Below are 15,416 nucleotides of genomic sequence, written 5' to 3' on the forward strand. Positions count from 1 at the left end.
AGGAGGGCCCACCATAACAAGTTGGTTTCCCAACATATCTATACATATAGATTTAGAAATTATGTGTTAATGTCTAAAGCTATAACACACAGGAAACTGATCTTTTCCTTTTTTTTGATGACCTTTAGGTGAAAACACTTTTCCTGTAATCCCCACTATCGGCAACAAATGAGCAAATAAGTCATAATCTAACACTTACCTCCAAAACTAGTACTAGTATGCTTTTCCTGTCAGTACCTTTTAAAAAAATTTTTAGCAGTCTCCTTTGTCATCCATGTAAATCTGCTCATTTCCTCACTAACTTTGGTGTCACGTTCACATTTTGCATCATCACAACAGACAATGCAGCGCCCGGCAAGTATCAACAGCATGAACAACTAGACTGAGACCCAACTGTTTAATAAGGATCCACGTTGCTGACCAGCTGCTAACATCTTGTGCATCTCATGAATGACCTCTGCTGTTACACAGCACAACAGATTTATTGAGGACAACAGTTTCACTACCTCCGTGTGTTAACTGTGCCCTCACTGTCCAGCAAACTGCTGTGTCATCCTCCCCGCTTTATCCCTCTTATAACCATCCTTTCTCCTCCGCACACTTCACATATTCTCCTTGCTCCACTTTTATTTAAGCGGCAGAGACCTGCCTGTGCTGTTGTAGAGGAAGAGGAGAAGGAAAAGAAAAGGCCGTAATCTCTGTTTAAGATGATCCAGTTTGTCTGAGGCTCATACCCGACACAAATATGGGTGAAAGGGATGATTTGGAGTTGTGTTGATTCAATCAGTGTATTTGTTAGGATTTTTATATTTAGTAGGTTGCAGCATATTTTGTTTCCATCTAATTTAAGGCTTGTATTGCTCAGATGTCCCATTTTGTGTGTTTTAGTCATATATTAGTGCGTCTGTATGTGAAACTACAGGCAAGAGAATTTAGGACATAGCATTAAAATGTGGCTTTAAGGACCTGTAAATGACAGTAGAAAAAGAGCATTGCTTGAGACATGGCATGGCACAGTCTGCACCTGTTGACCTGACTTGATTGTGTTTATGTCTGAGTCACAGGCGTGAAGAGAGAAGTGCAGGTTCAGCACAAACTGGGTTACAGAGGCGACAACAACCACCCAGAGGGAGGAGAGCAGATAGGGGCCTCCGCATGGACAAAAGTGCACTGTCCGGGGAATCTGCTCTCTTTAACTTACCGCCTCCATCTTTTCCCAGGATCTTGTCAAGCTTTGAAATCTGCTGTGTCTGACTTTTCCATGTTTCTAAGTAGAGGTGCCAGTGATGACTCCAGCATTGTTTGAGATGTGTGCATTTGTGAAAAGATGTTTATACATTAAGATTGCGTGTCTGGGCATGTTTTCCCCCCGCATCTATTAGTTGTTTACCAGCTTTCTGCAGGGTGGGAGCCTAATTAAATTATCTAAAAAGCCGTGTTACGTGTCACATCTTAAGAGCAAGGTGATTTTCTGCCGCCGCTGTCTTTGTTTCTATCCATCTGTCTGCATTCCGCATCACAAAGCTGATCCACCCAGAGATAAAAGAGACACGGCTAGCTAGTTAGCAGGAGTTGGCTGGCACTTCTCCTCCCCACAGACCAGCTTACCGCTCAGCTCGGGCTTTGAATGTCAGTCCTAGTTGAATAAATTGAGGGTCTGACTCACTCCAGATATCATATAAATGCATTCCAGCTACATGACTTTGATGCAGTGTTTCTTTTTAACACTTCAGAAGTGACACCTTGTGTGTAAAAGGGGTGTGAGGCTGGAAGAGGATCTGCACCATCGTGCATTGATCAAAGCCTCTGAGACTGGTCAAGCCACAGGAAGAGAGATGATCAGTTGTGAGGCTGGGGAAATGTGTCAGCGTGATAATGCTGCACATTGAATGATGTCAGTGAGCAGTTATTCCAAGCAAGTAACGTTAAAAAAACTAAATTATATCATGTTATATGTAAAAGTAATTATTTGGGGAAGCATGCAAGCAGGAGAGTCCAGAGAAACAAGGATTTTAAAAATATAATAACCCAGTGACTAAACAATAGGCAGTTGTAGAGTAAGTGGGCGTAAAAGAATCTTGCAACCACAAAAAAAGCTCTTAAAATAAAGTGAGTGAGCAGTAAGGCTTCAAGGCTGCTTGATATTTATAAATCTTTTATTTTAAAAACATATGTAAAATAAGTGTATCATTAATGTGGTTTTATGTTATGTTTTTGTCAATCCATATATTATTTGACCCAATAAACCTTTTTAAATTAGACTACATAGCTCAAAGTGCCTCATTTGGAAAGACCAAAACATCACCAAGACTTTTTAAGGTAGTATAGTCAGTGAACCCTTTTGGGGTTAGGTCGGGAAGAGCATCTGGTGTTAAAAATCTGCTGCGGCAAACGTGGCAGAAGCCAAAAATAGCTCCTCTTCATGCTTAATCAATACTGGCAAAAATAATAATAATTACATATAAAGCTGTAGGTCAGGTTATAATGTGTTACTTAACCTCTAACAGGCCATCTCCTCTATCATCAGCTCTATCTCTGCAGTGATTTTCCAGTCAGCCATGATGTCAGTAAAAACTCCTCCCCTCTCCCGCTCTGGCTCCTCGCCCTCCACCGTTGGTCTAGCGAATCGCAGCGGGGCCTCTGCCACCCCTCCGACCTCTCTCAGCCTTCGCTCATCATACAATCAGCTGCTTGGACGAGATGTCATTAAAGAGTCCATGGAAACCGGAAGTTCGGCCACCTTGCCGAAGAGCCGCCAGAGGTACGCGATGACCAGCGTGCGCAGCGCCATGGGGATAAGTGACAACTTGGCTTTGCTGTCTAAAAACCAACCTGTAACCAGAGGACGCGGCCTTCCCACCAAGTCCTCCTCCAGCTCCGCCCTTTACTCCTCTTCTTCCTCTTCCTCGCTGTTTAATACAACTAACCCCAAACTGGTGAAGAATGGCGCCAACATGCAGAGACGAGCTGAGAGCCAGCAGCTGGAGCTCAGCAGGGCCAATACAGAGGGCAAAATTGACAACGATCTCATCAATAATCCCTCTTCAGACTGGCTAGAATTTGAGAAAGATAACTCGCAGCTTCCGCCCTTTCGAAGAAGGACCAAGAGCTTCTTGGAGTACCATGGAAAGGGCTGGGATCTGGACCTAAACCAGGGAAACAAAGAGGACAAGGGGGAAAAGAAGCAGCAGCCCTCCCCAGAGAAGGAACAGGCTAGTCCTGCGAAAGAAAGGGAGAGTCAGAAGGAGGAGAAGGCCAGCAGCAAGCAAACCTGCCAGGAAGAGAAGGAGGAGGTTGAGCCGGTGGCGGAGGAGGATGAAGAAAATGATGAGCCCACACCGACGGCAAGACAGCCACTGCTACCTGTGGTAGTCGAAGCCCCTCTTTCCTCCACCCCCTCTTCTTCTAGTAACAGCCCAGAGTGGGTTCCAGACAACCACAACCACCTGCAGAACCAAGTTCCAGCCCAGGTCAAAGAGGAGCTCTGCGCCCAGGTTCAGGCTAGCCCACGCAGCCCTGCAAAGCCTCCCCGAAGCACCCAGCCCCGGGTGATCAAGGTGGAGCTACACCCCAACAACGAGAACCAGTTTCTTCAGCAGTACCCACCCTCTTCACCTAAACAGGCCAGAGCTGCAGAGAAGACCACGCCTACCAGGAATCGTGCGCCCCCTCCTCAGCCTGAACCAGAAACCGGCCTTCCAAAAGTGGGCTTAAGAATGGATCTCACTCCTGAGACTCCATCAGAAGATGAAGACTCCAGTTGGACCACCCTATCTCAGGAGTCACCCTCTCCACAGACTCCAAAAGAGACAGGTTCAGTATATATATCTGTGTGTGTGTGTGTCTGTGTGTTTGTCTTGCCATCTGATCGTTCCTTGAAAAATTTCCATAGCTGTGTCAGCCTTTAATCATGCCTCAATTACACCTTCCTTTCATTCCTCCTCTCTCTCCATTTCTCTACCTCCTACAGGCTGTGTGATCTGGAAATTTATCAAAGGCATCACATTAAGCAAGCAAGTCACTTACTCCAGTGAAATACTGCTCGAACCTTTAAGCCCCCTGTAAACCCCATGTGGTGCAGAGATGATTAGGATGGGCATAATGACAAGATAGTGCAGATAGCAGTTTGCGAAGATGGAAGAGAATTCAGGAAGAAGAGAAGAGGAGGGCTGGCTGTAGTAAAATATTATTGTAGAGTATAAAGCACAAGTTCAGGGACAGGCTGACCACATCTATCTTGTGTTATATATGTGTTTTTATCTTGTTGTTTTTTTGTTTGCTTTATTTTTGCAGAGCCCATCTGTGTGTAATACTATCTGAATGATAGTATGTGTTTATTTGTCACTGTCATCCTGCAGCAGATGTATGGGTTGAAGGGGAGCTGCCCCCAGGCTGGCGGGAGATCTCAGACTCATCAGAGGTCTATTTTTGGCACGTGCCCACCGGCACTACGCAGTACGACCGACCTGTTGCCTCAAGCAAACACACCGTTTCTAGCAATGATGCTGAGAATGACCCACAACAGGTCACACAGGACTCCCTTAAGCCACCCAATGAGGTGAGACGACCCAGAGAACTAAATAGACTTCAAGATTAAAAGCACGTTTAAAAGTATAATGAGATCTTTTATGTATAAGATCTTAACAGCATTATGTATCTTAACGCTCTCAGTCAGGATTTAATTCTGCTGAATTTTAACCGCAGCAAACAGATGTAGATGCAGATGTTTAAATATAATGTATTAATGCAGATACTTTTAAAAAGTTCCCTGCGTTTTCTTTGAGAGAAATTTATGTTTAGATGTTCACTATATGGGATTTTCGTCCTTTGGAGATGTCAACCCTACACTTTTTACACTACATAACTACAAGCAGATGCTGATGAACAGTAAGATGTGGTTGAAAGGTCTGAAAAAGCTTCAATTTACAAATTTATTAAAAAAAAATGTTGCTTTTTCGAACAAGTCCATGTAGTGGCTTGTAAAAAAACCCAACACAAATTAAAAGACAGGCTTTACCATCTTCTGTGTTGTGCTTAGAAAGAATCCTCCATATATGAAAGCTGCTGCTGATCAATGATGTACCTTCCATCATCAGTCTGTTTGTGCAGCTCTGTCATCACCCATCTGTCTCTCCCACAGCGCCCCAGCAGCCTGATATCCGACAGCTCCGTGGAGCCGGTACCCTCGCCCTCTGGATCCTCCCCCTCCCCTTCCTCCTCCTCCTCCACCCCTTTCAATGACATCACCTCTTCTGTACAAAGTCTCAACACCACCACCACCTGCACAGCCACCGTAAGTCACAATTATTGAAACTGTCTCTTTTTTTATTTGAGAAGAAGTCAGTTGTTTAAAAATACAAAGATTTTTTCCTTTCTGAATATCTGTTTTTTTTTTCATGCTCCAGGATCTAAAGGACTATCCAGTCTATCCTGATCCCAGTCTTAAGGCATTTGAAGGAGCTACTCTTCGCTATGCTTCACTCAAGCTCAAGTAATAGTCACAGACATACTCACACTTAGTGCTACAGACTTTCTTCTCGTGTGGCAAGGACTCAGTCGTGATATTTTGCATGTATTCACGTGTAAAATGTGATTTTAATGTGGCTGTTTTAATCCCTGATGTTTCTCTGCAGCCCTCCTGCCCAGCTAGAGACAGTGGACCTTAACAGCACATTCTCTGATCCGGAGGCAATGGTAAGTTCAAAACAACAACATATAATAACACAGGCTTTATAATGGCATCTGAAATAACTATAATATGCTGGGATTTTTACTAAATAAAAATGCTCACTGAATAGAGAGCGTTCCTTATAGTTTGATTATTTGTTTTCTTGTGGTTTACTATAGCCAGCAGGGGCGAAGTTACAGGCATTTACAATACAGTTAAAGGCCCCAAAACAAGTAATGTCATTTGTGAGGAGGCTTATGAATAGCTTACGTGTGTGTGTGTGTGTGTGTGTGTGTGTGTGTGTGCGTGTGTGTGTGGTTTTATTTACACTTTAAAAACTTGAACCTTTCAAAAAAAGAAAATACTGCTAATGAGAGGAAGTCACCAGGCAGTGCATGCAATGATGTAATGCACCTGCTCCTTGCTCTCTCTTTCTGATTGCTGCAGTGCCACGCAGTGGTCACTTCGTGAACTGACACATGGTGAACGCATTCACAGCAAAAGTATTTTTAACTGCCCCCCTGTGGACGAATCTCACGTACACATGCTTAAGCATAGAGATGCTGTGATGCCTGAATATAAGAGCAGGCAGCCTAATAGCCCAATGGAAGGGGATGCTACTTAACATATAACAATAGAGATAAAGAACAACAGAAAGAACAGTCTTTTGAGTGGAAGTTGTTGGCTCAGATGGAACAAAATTGAGTATATTACAGCAAAATTATTTATATTTATATATCCCCCACCCCATTTATATAGCTCTGAGGGAATTGTGGGGATTAAGATATGGACTTAGAAAGTGTGAAAGTTTATTGAGGAAGAAACCCAAAGGGAATTTTATGGCCAGTGGAAAAAAGATTGTGCGTGTGGGTGTGTGTGACAGCTTAAGAGATGCCTCCTCTCCTCAGCAGAAAAGAAACCTCCTTGATATGTTAGTGAGTGAGGAAGAGAAGAGAGGATGGTGATAGCTGCTGACCTGAGGCAATCAAAATTGCCCCCCGGATACACACACACACAGACACACACACACAGTCTTTCATAGTTTATGTGTTGCCTTTCACGTCAGGCAGCTCTCAGTTACTGCTGAGTTGTTCCTGCACACTACACGCTCCCACTGTAAGCATTATTAAATTACAGCTGAAACTTCTGTGTGTGTGTCTCATATTCATGCGCTGTGTGGATTTGTGTACCTTGGTTAAAATTTAAATAAATGATAACAGTAATCATTGAAGTGTTTTGTGCACCTTTGTTTGTACTTATAATAAGATTATAACCATCATGTTACATCCTGAGATCTTTAATCATGGTAGCATTCAACAACAAGAAACACGAGCACTTACACAGGTTTTAAATAAACAACCAGAGTGCTTAAACCTGTTTTAAAATGATCACCAAACATATCCAGTAAACTTGATCATGACAGTCTGTGGAGTGACATCCTGGACCTCACTCGTGTGCTGTAGTTGTGCACACACGTACACATATTTGTTGCGCTGATTATTAGCGATATCACAGAGTCTGTGTCTCTTCCAGTCATTTCCAGTGAGATCTCTGGGCTGGGTGGAGATGGCCGAGCAGGATTTGTGTGAAGGGAGGAGCAGCGTGGCTGTCCACCACTGTATCAGACAGCTGTCCTACTGCAGGAGGGACATACGAGACTCGGCCGGTGTCTGGGGAGAGGTCAGTCCAAAAGAGATCAGCTCAACATACAGTATTTACACTGTTTACATGTTTATGAGTCAGTATTGCTGCGTGTCAGTGGAGAACCAGCGTTACTGCCGGCTGCTTTGTACATTGATGTCCATCAATTAATAATTTTGTGCTATTAGACATTTGTTTGAAATGATGTCACAAATAGTGCATAAATTAAATTACAGTGATGTGTGTGTGTGATGTGAAATCATAATAGTTCCTTGAGTCCAACTGAAAATGCCTCGCAGGCACACATTGTAGGAAGAAGGTTTATGAGTGCACAACCTCTGATGTATATGTGAAGTCAGTGAACTGTTGTTCCTGGCTATTAGTGATGTGTCGGTCGCGAACGAAATGGCTCTTAGAGCCGGATCTTTGACGTGAACGACGCGAGCCGGCTTCTTATCGCGAGTTTTTTTTTTTTTTTCTTTCTCTCACCCTCTCTCTCGCACTTTTTTTCCGTTCACTCGCAGCGAGCCTTGTGCTTTGCGCTGGGAAGAGGGGGGAGGGGCGGTAGTTACACTCGCAGTAGCACAGGAACAGAGCAGGGAGGGAGAGAGAGAAAGAGAGCCAGGGACAACAACGTCACATTAGAAAGGTATAGTAATCATCCACAACTATTTTCAGTTGCAGATGATAAAGGATTCAGAAAGTTTATTCATGCAGGCCCATATGACAGAGAATATGCATCTTCTTTTTGTTTTCATATTTTAATTTATATTTAATTGTGTTGTGGTTTGCAGTGTTTTGTGTTGTTTCACTTTAAATTTGTTTAAAAGGAAAAAGCTGAAAATTTAAATAGTTAAAAGTTGAAATGTGAATAGTTGGTTTTTGTATTATATGATTTAATTACATTGTGTGGTATATATTATTTGAATATATATGAGTGCTGTGTATAAATACACAAACAATACACATATGCTTTCAATTGTGTAATTTAAGTGATCTAGGTAGCTCTGATTTGGAAGTTCAGTTAAAGCTAGAAATGTGTTTTGGAGTTTGTATGTGTTTTGTCTCTAGGGGCCACCGCATATATTTATATATAAACATATATAAATAAAACCACTTTTTTTTACATTAGTAATTCCTTTTGTGCATAATTTTATATTATTGTTATTAATAAATTAATTAAAGCAACATAACAACCTGAAGAGCCGGTTCGGAGCCGAAGGAGCCAACTCTTTTTAGTGAGCTGAGCCGAAAGAGCCGGTTCCCTAAAAAGAGCCGGAAATCCCATCACTACTGGCTATATTTCATTGAAAATATTTCCCTATAGTTTTCAAAGTACTGTCAAGTTGTTTTTTTAAATCATATTGCAACAAATTATATAACTTACCTCACAAAAACCTCTGGCTGGCTTGTGGATGACAGCACTGATGTATCCTTGGTTGCTATCTTGCAGGGCAAAGGGATGCTTTTAGTGCTTCAGGATCGCATGTTAACTCTTGTTGACCCTGATGATCGCAGCTTGCTCCACTCTCAGCCAATCAGCAGCATCCGTGTCTGGGGTGTTGGCAGAGACCATGACAGGTAGGGAGGACATTACAGAAATCTTTACTAAAACCATGCTGTTCTGTTTTTATAACTCTTCCCCTGTGGAGGCGATATTTTGATGACCTTCCCTGATGAATTTCAATAAACATGTGGTTTAACAACCATTAAAATAGTTTTAAGGTTTTCCAAAGGGTAACTGGAAGGGCCACCCTCATTCACTTCTGACACAAACCCAGTAATCTTGTTGTATAAGCAGCCCTGAAATATGACAGAAACTGTTCAGTTAAAAAAGAGTTTCAAGGGTTACTCCTAATAGACATGAGTAAAGAGTTAATGACTGACATTCTTAGTGAAACAGACAAGAACCCACACAAACATGTTGAGCAGATAATCCTTCTGTATATGTGCAAACACAGTTTTATACGGGAACCTTTTAAACTGCATGTGTGTAAAACACTCAGGAGTTTTAACTAATCATCAGAGAACAGCATCAGCCTTGTTATTATTCAGTCTGTATTTTCACAGACTGTGCTAAAACTCCACAATTATTCCTAATGCTTCACTTCCACACTGAGGACCTATGGGGCCTTTAGTCATTTGGCAATATCCCATAGTCTTGGTTTTCACTTCTCACCATTGAGCTGACAGTGTGCTGAGGGCAGCGTAGCTGCTAATGAGGGGAGCTGGCCAAGCCCTCATTGATATGAGCCGCTCTGGGTTTCCATTAACCTGCATATTAACCTATACACTCGTGTGGAAACGTTAGCGCTGATGCATGGCATGCATGGATTTCATATGTATGAGACACCTATGTGCATTTGGAAGCTTAGCACAGACAGAGCAAAAGTCTTGTGAACACAAAATGCTAAAAATCTAAGCACTTTAAAATGTTTTGGTTTTTTTTTTGAGGATTTACTTTAAAGATGTGTCAAATGAAATAAAACGAGAAGATGGGCTGGAGGTTTCAGTCCAAGAAACGGTCGGGTCCTGACATGTGTAATCAGCTGTTAAAGAATCGGGTGAAAATGGAGTTTAAAATAGAGTCTGTGTAAAAGGCTCACTCGCACTCAGCCATCCTTGTTACCCCCTCTCCTTCTTCCTGCCTCAGTGTCTCTCTGTCTATCTTATTTCCGTCTTTCTCTTTTAAGTACTGCTATAGTCTCTTTCTCTCTCTCTCTCTTTCTCTCTCAGAGCATCCCTCTAATCCTCCCACTCTTCTCCATCCCTCCTGTCTTCCTCCTTTTTGACTTCCCCCAACAACAACACTACAGCAACATTAGCTGTATGTGTGCGAGTGAGATAAAGAGAGTGAAATAAAGAAAGAAAGTCCCTCCACCCTCTTCCATCTCTGAGGATTGAGAAACTTTCAGTGGCTGTCTCTCTCAGCGGTAATGGATAAAGCGTGTAGTGGAAAGAGGAGGGGAGGGTCATCTCAGGATAGCTCTCCCTCTTATCCTTTATTCCCTCACTGCATCTCTTTCTCTCACTTATAACATTACAGCTTCCCCCACCACCACCACCCCACCACCACCCCCACCTCACCCAACAGCTCTTTAAAATCTGCAGGGTGCAGTCTTGCATTCCTCTGCTTGGTTTTACGCTCATGACTTTTGGATGTACCACAATCAGAATGAAAAAGTCAGAAACACTCTTGCTCTCATACGTCACAAAAAGGAAAACATTTACATTCACTCTATTAGATACATGTTCATACATAAGTAACTAAAACAATATTTTCTTCAATGCTTTCGATATCCATTTAAGAAGTAAAGTGCTTAGCATGTGGTCCAGGGGACAGGATGAATCCACTGGGATTTTTTGTGAAGCCGCTTTCATGGTGATAAGTTGTTTGGGACTGATGTGAAAAACTGGATAGCTTGGCCTTCAAACCAGCACAGGGTGTTAAAGCTGAGAACAAACAAGGTGACTCAGAAGATATTTGATGCTCTGGAGCCACATGGAGCTTTTCCATGTATGCAGCAAATTGTTTTACAGCAACCTGCATTGCAGTTTGTGCGTGTGCGATTGTATCTGAGATTATTTTGCCACAGGTTGGAATTTTTGCTCTGTTAGTCCTGCCACTAGAGTGCACTGTAATCAAAGCCTGCTCATGGAGAGAAGCCGCTAGCTTGCAGCTGAATCCTCAAAAGTATATGTGAACACCCCTGCTCCTGTGGACTGAGATGATCATTTTCTCCCGGGTTGATTATTTTAAACAGTGCCTGTTAAACAGCATTAGTAGAAAAATGAAAAACTTGGTTGTTTGTTTTACAGCTGTGATTTTTATTTATTCTTGTAGGAGTGTGCTTTTTCTGTCACTACTGAGTGATTAATATTTTTGCATTTGTTAATTTGCTCAGTTATTTTGTGACAGTCTTGGAGTGATACTGTGATCCTGTGAAGCGTTGGCGAGATGTTGCTGACGTCAGCTTCTTCGTGTCATGCGTTGCTTGGTTATTCTTCTTATTTTTAATGTTATGTGCTCTGTCTAAAAATAATGACTGACCCAAAATGACAAAACCCTAACATTAACCACATCTAATCCCCTTGTGGTTAAACTGGAGCCAGGTCTGATTAGGGTACCTCTGTATAGAAGCAACTCCTGCAGGGAGGTTTGAAAAGTCTCCATAGAGCTGAGATTGTAATAGCAAAAACTTTAGGAATAGCCAGGTTTTGGTAGTCCACTATATGTTTTGTATGATTGGCAGCTCAGTGTGCTGCCTAAGTGGTTGACTTACTTGCCTGCACACTGTGTGTGTATAAAGTCAGACTGGTAATATTGTTAACTGACTGAAGCTGGTAGGCGGTGAAAGACATGCAGAAGAGAAATGTCTTTCTTAATTATGTTTAAAAGGCCATAAATTGACAGGGAAAGAGGAGGAGGCAGAGGTGAAAGATAAAGGCTGTTTCTGAAAGCAAGCATAGAAGATAGCTCGCACTTTGCTCTCTCTCCATCAGCTGTCTCTTTCTTTAACCATCTATCTGTGGAATATTCCCCGTCTTGTCCCGAATGTTCGCTCTCTCGCTCTCCTTCAGCTTGATTCAATATGAATGAGTCCCCCCGTCTCGTAAGCAGGGCGGGACGATGGTAGAGGAGGGGTTAGCGCTTCGATGAAGTCATGAGGCTATATCTGGAGCACTCAGCAAGTCTGACCGCGTGCACGCCCAAATTGCGCGTGCACGCTGTTCGCATTTATGTGTATGCATGCGGACTTGAACTGATGAAGTCATAGGTCTAAATCCGGAGCGCTCTGTTTGTGTGTGATGGTGAATGAGTGGGTGTGCATGTGTTTTCCCCCACTTTTCCCATCCCATCTTTCTGTCTGTGCTATTTCCACTCTTTGTCTCCAGCGCTCTTTCTGCCTCCCTCCTGTGCCATTGGCTGCACAGCTTTGCCTCTTCTTCTTCTTCTTCTTTCTGACTCTCTTTCTTTGTCCTGCCACTGCACTTTAGTGGGGTTGAAGCCCCCCCTTTTTTCCCAGTTTCACTCAGGCAAGAGAAGGAGAGACAAAGATAGGACGAAGGCGAGAAGATACTCAAGACAAACAGTGAGAGAACGGGGAATAAAGCGCGGCACTGCTTTTGAGAGAGTGTGTCGGGAATGATCAGCGTGATGGAAAGCCAATAAGAAAGGGAGAGAGGCATGCTTCCCTGCTTGCACTTTACACAGCAGGACCTCGCAGGACACTCTCCGGACCAGGCAAGCAAAGCGAGGGAAGCCGGCTGTAGAGGAAGATAGAGAAAAGGTGTAGCGGAAAAAAGTGGAGGAGGAGTGGGAGAAGGAAGGGGGAGGGGAAGAAAAGAGGGAGAGGAGAAGGGGGAAGAAGCCCCAGAGGATTAAAAAAAAAAGGATAAGAAGAAAAAGAGAGGAAGCAGACAGGAAGAGATTTACCCTGGGGTACTGCTGCGAAGGGGCTGTAGCAATGTCACCGCGGCGAAGGAGCTAACGAGGCAGAGAAGTAGTTGTCGGTAACGGGTCGAGGATGCCTGCTTGTGTGAGTACTCTGATCTGTAGTTCATTCAGTCCTCTATTCCCCATCTATCTATCCATCCATCCATCCACAAAGCCATCTATACACTTACAGTGACCCATTACCACCTCTCTTTCCACCTTACTATCACCCTCTCTAGCCTTTCTGATGATTTCTAACTGCTCCGTTTGTTTAAAGGACACAGCATACGTCCCTTGGCCCTACTTTTTCTAATTAGCTTTCCCTTGATTTTTTCACTCATTTACGTCTCAGCTTCCTGCTGTGTGTTTGACTTCAAGCTGTGTACCTTGTCCCTCTGACTCTCTCTCTCTCTCTGGCTTGCCAGCAGGTGTAGGGATGCAGGCTGTTGGCAGCAGGTTTGCAGCCAGAGTCACTGAGACAAGAGCAAGACATTCATTCAGGGAGTCAGATGAGAAAGAAAAGGCATAAGAGCAAAAGAGAAAAGAAAAAGATGAAGTAGGCAAAGGAGGGATGAGAAAGACAGGATTAACGGGTTTGGATATGCTGCAGGGATTTTTTAAAGTGTCTGTCATGGCTGTTTGGAGCTGTTTGATATGTGTGTGTGTATGGGTGTGTAGGCTTGTGTGTGTGTATTCTGCAGACATATACATCATGAGCTTAAACCTTAATTAGTTTAAATACCTAGGTGTGTGTGCGTGTGTGTGTGTGTGTGTGTGTGTGTGTGTGTGCGTGTGTGTGCATAGCAGAAGCTACTATATGCATACAGGGAATTTCCCTTTCTCTCTCCTAGCAGAGGATGAGGAGGGGAAAGCGGGATGAGGGATGAGCAGGGAAGCACTAAGCGTAGAACAAAAAGCCACAGAGAAATGATTTATGGCATCAGAGAGGCCCTGTCTTCTTGTTTTCGTGTCTTTGGCATGTGACACTTGTTAGGATTGAGACAACGCCGTTGAAAACCCAATAATGTACGTTTTTAATAGCATCTTTGCGCCAGCCTGCTGTCTATGTCCCTTTTCCTACTATTTAAATGAACTAATGTTACCTGTTTTCACTAATGGCTCAACGGCAGATGCTCGAGTTCACACCCACACACACAAGCAGAAACATATCATACCAACACACTCCAACAAATGCACACTGATTCCACATTTCATTCATATTCATTAGTGGGGAGCAGTGAGACCCTGCTCGCCTATTCCCTCCAGCGCTCGCTTATTTCCCCCCACTGCTTGACCTTCTATGGACAGGCATGGCATAGAGAAGAGAAGAGAAGAGAAGAGAGCCCGTCTATCATAAATGTTTTAATGCTGAACACACTCTTGCGTTCTCCTCCATTTATGTCAGTGAAATGAGTTTGCATGTGCGTGTTTGACTTTTCATATCCGCTCTTCGAGCTGTTTCAGTCATGATGCCCCAGTGTAACCACAGCCTGTTTGCTGATGTCAAGGCCTTTGTGGCTTTAATTAACATGCAAGACCCCACTGATGGCCCACAGGGACAGAGCCCGAACACCTAGACCCACTCGATAGACGCCAGAGTGATTGATGACCTTTCCTCCCCAGTCCTGCACCGATTTGAGCCCTATGCCTACGTCTTTCTTTCCCGGCAAGTCATCGCTCCTCTGCGTCAGCTCCTTCCATTTACCCACAATCCATCACTCCCACTTCTCCGCACAGCCCTTGTCAGGATGTGTCCACCCAGCCACCCAGAAACCCTCATTCTCCAAAGGGTCATTATGATGTTGTGTCCCCTCATCTCTCTCCAACCCACAGTCCAATGTCTCACACACACAGACACACACACACATGCATTCACACAGACAGAGAATTACAAACAATAAGCTTTACAAAAGAAGCTTCCTTCTTTCTCTCTCAGTTTGCTTTTTCACTCTCTGTCTTACATTAGCATTGTTAGGCACACCTGCTGTAATCCTTGTCTTCCTGACAGATTACTCCTCCCGTTCCCCCTATAGATTCCCTCCCTGGCCCCACCAACCAATAAATCTCCTCACAGATAAAACTCTCCCTGGTCCTAGCCATGGTGGGCACAGATGTAAGCTGATGTTAGCTGATCATACAAGGCTGAACGCAGCGGGACCCTTGTGCAGTCAGTGTCTGCCTGTAGCTCTTCCATTTATTCAGACTACAGAGACTGTTTAAGCTGAATATATTTGAATACTTTAACACTGTTTTGTTTGAGCTTTTGATTACGTTTTCAGCCGGCCTGCAGCAGACATGTCTACTATGATGACTATATCAGGTGGTAAATTAACCTCCTGTCATTTATTTTCAAAGTTTACACATTTAATGTTTCTTAGAAATATTACCTCAGCTCCCTCTACTCACAAAAACACAAAGAAATGATTTAAAACCTCTAATTGGTAAACATGTTCGTGGTCCACTTGATTTGATAACAGCACTAAGCTGAACATTAAATGGATAATTGGTCGGCTCTGAAAGCTCAGAGTCTGTTTCCCTTGTTGCTTGTGTGGACTTTTACAAGCCAACTATAAAGGAACCCTAATCAAGTATAGTTTTAATTGCTCTGAAAATGTAACAGCATTTAATTGTACAGCTCAAATAATTCAGTGGGTATGTAATTAACGATTC

General features: G+C 43.2%; 1 protein-coding gene across 3 annotated transcripts in view; it reads left to right on the top strand.

Moving 5' to 3' along the window:
* Positions 1-15,416, top strand: part of LOC102289735 (amyloid-beta A4 precursor protein-binding family B member 2) — a 37,119-nt gene that overhangs the window by 849 nt on the left and 20,854 nt on the right. For 2 of the 3 annotated variants that reach the window (XM_005937721.2, XM_005937723.2), the window contains exons 2-8: positions 2,528-3,813; positions 4,359-4,558; positions 5,141-5,293; positions 5,406-5,491; positions 5,634-5,694; positions 7,202-7,348; positions 8,763-8,890. In XM_005937721.2, the coding sequence (XP_005937783.1) occupies positions 2,559-3,813; positions 4,359-4,558; positions 5,141-5,293; positions 5,406-5,491; positions 5,634-5,694; positions 7,202-7,348; positions 8,763-8,890 (2,030 nt within the window). In that variant the 5' untranslated portion in view covers positions 2,528-2,558. The remainder of the gene's footprint in view (positions 1-2,527; positions 3,814-4,358; positions 4,559-5,140; positions 5,294-5,405; positions 5,492-5,633; positions 5,695-7,201; positions 7,349-8,762; positions 8,891-15,416) is intronic. The other variant, XM_005937722.2, reaches the window with a different exon arrangement.

This window comes from Haplochromis burtoni, unplaced genomic scaffold (genome assembly GCF_018398535.1).
Source record: "Haplochromis burtoni strain Fernald_Lab_line unplaced genomic scaffold, NCSU_Asbu1 Contig_236, whole genome shotgun sequence".
Classification (NCBI taxonomy): Eukaryota; Metazoa; Chordata; class Actinopteri; order Cichliformes; family Cichlidae; genus Haplochromis; species Haplochromis burtoni.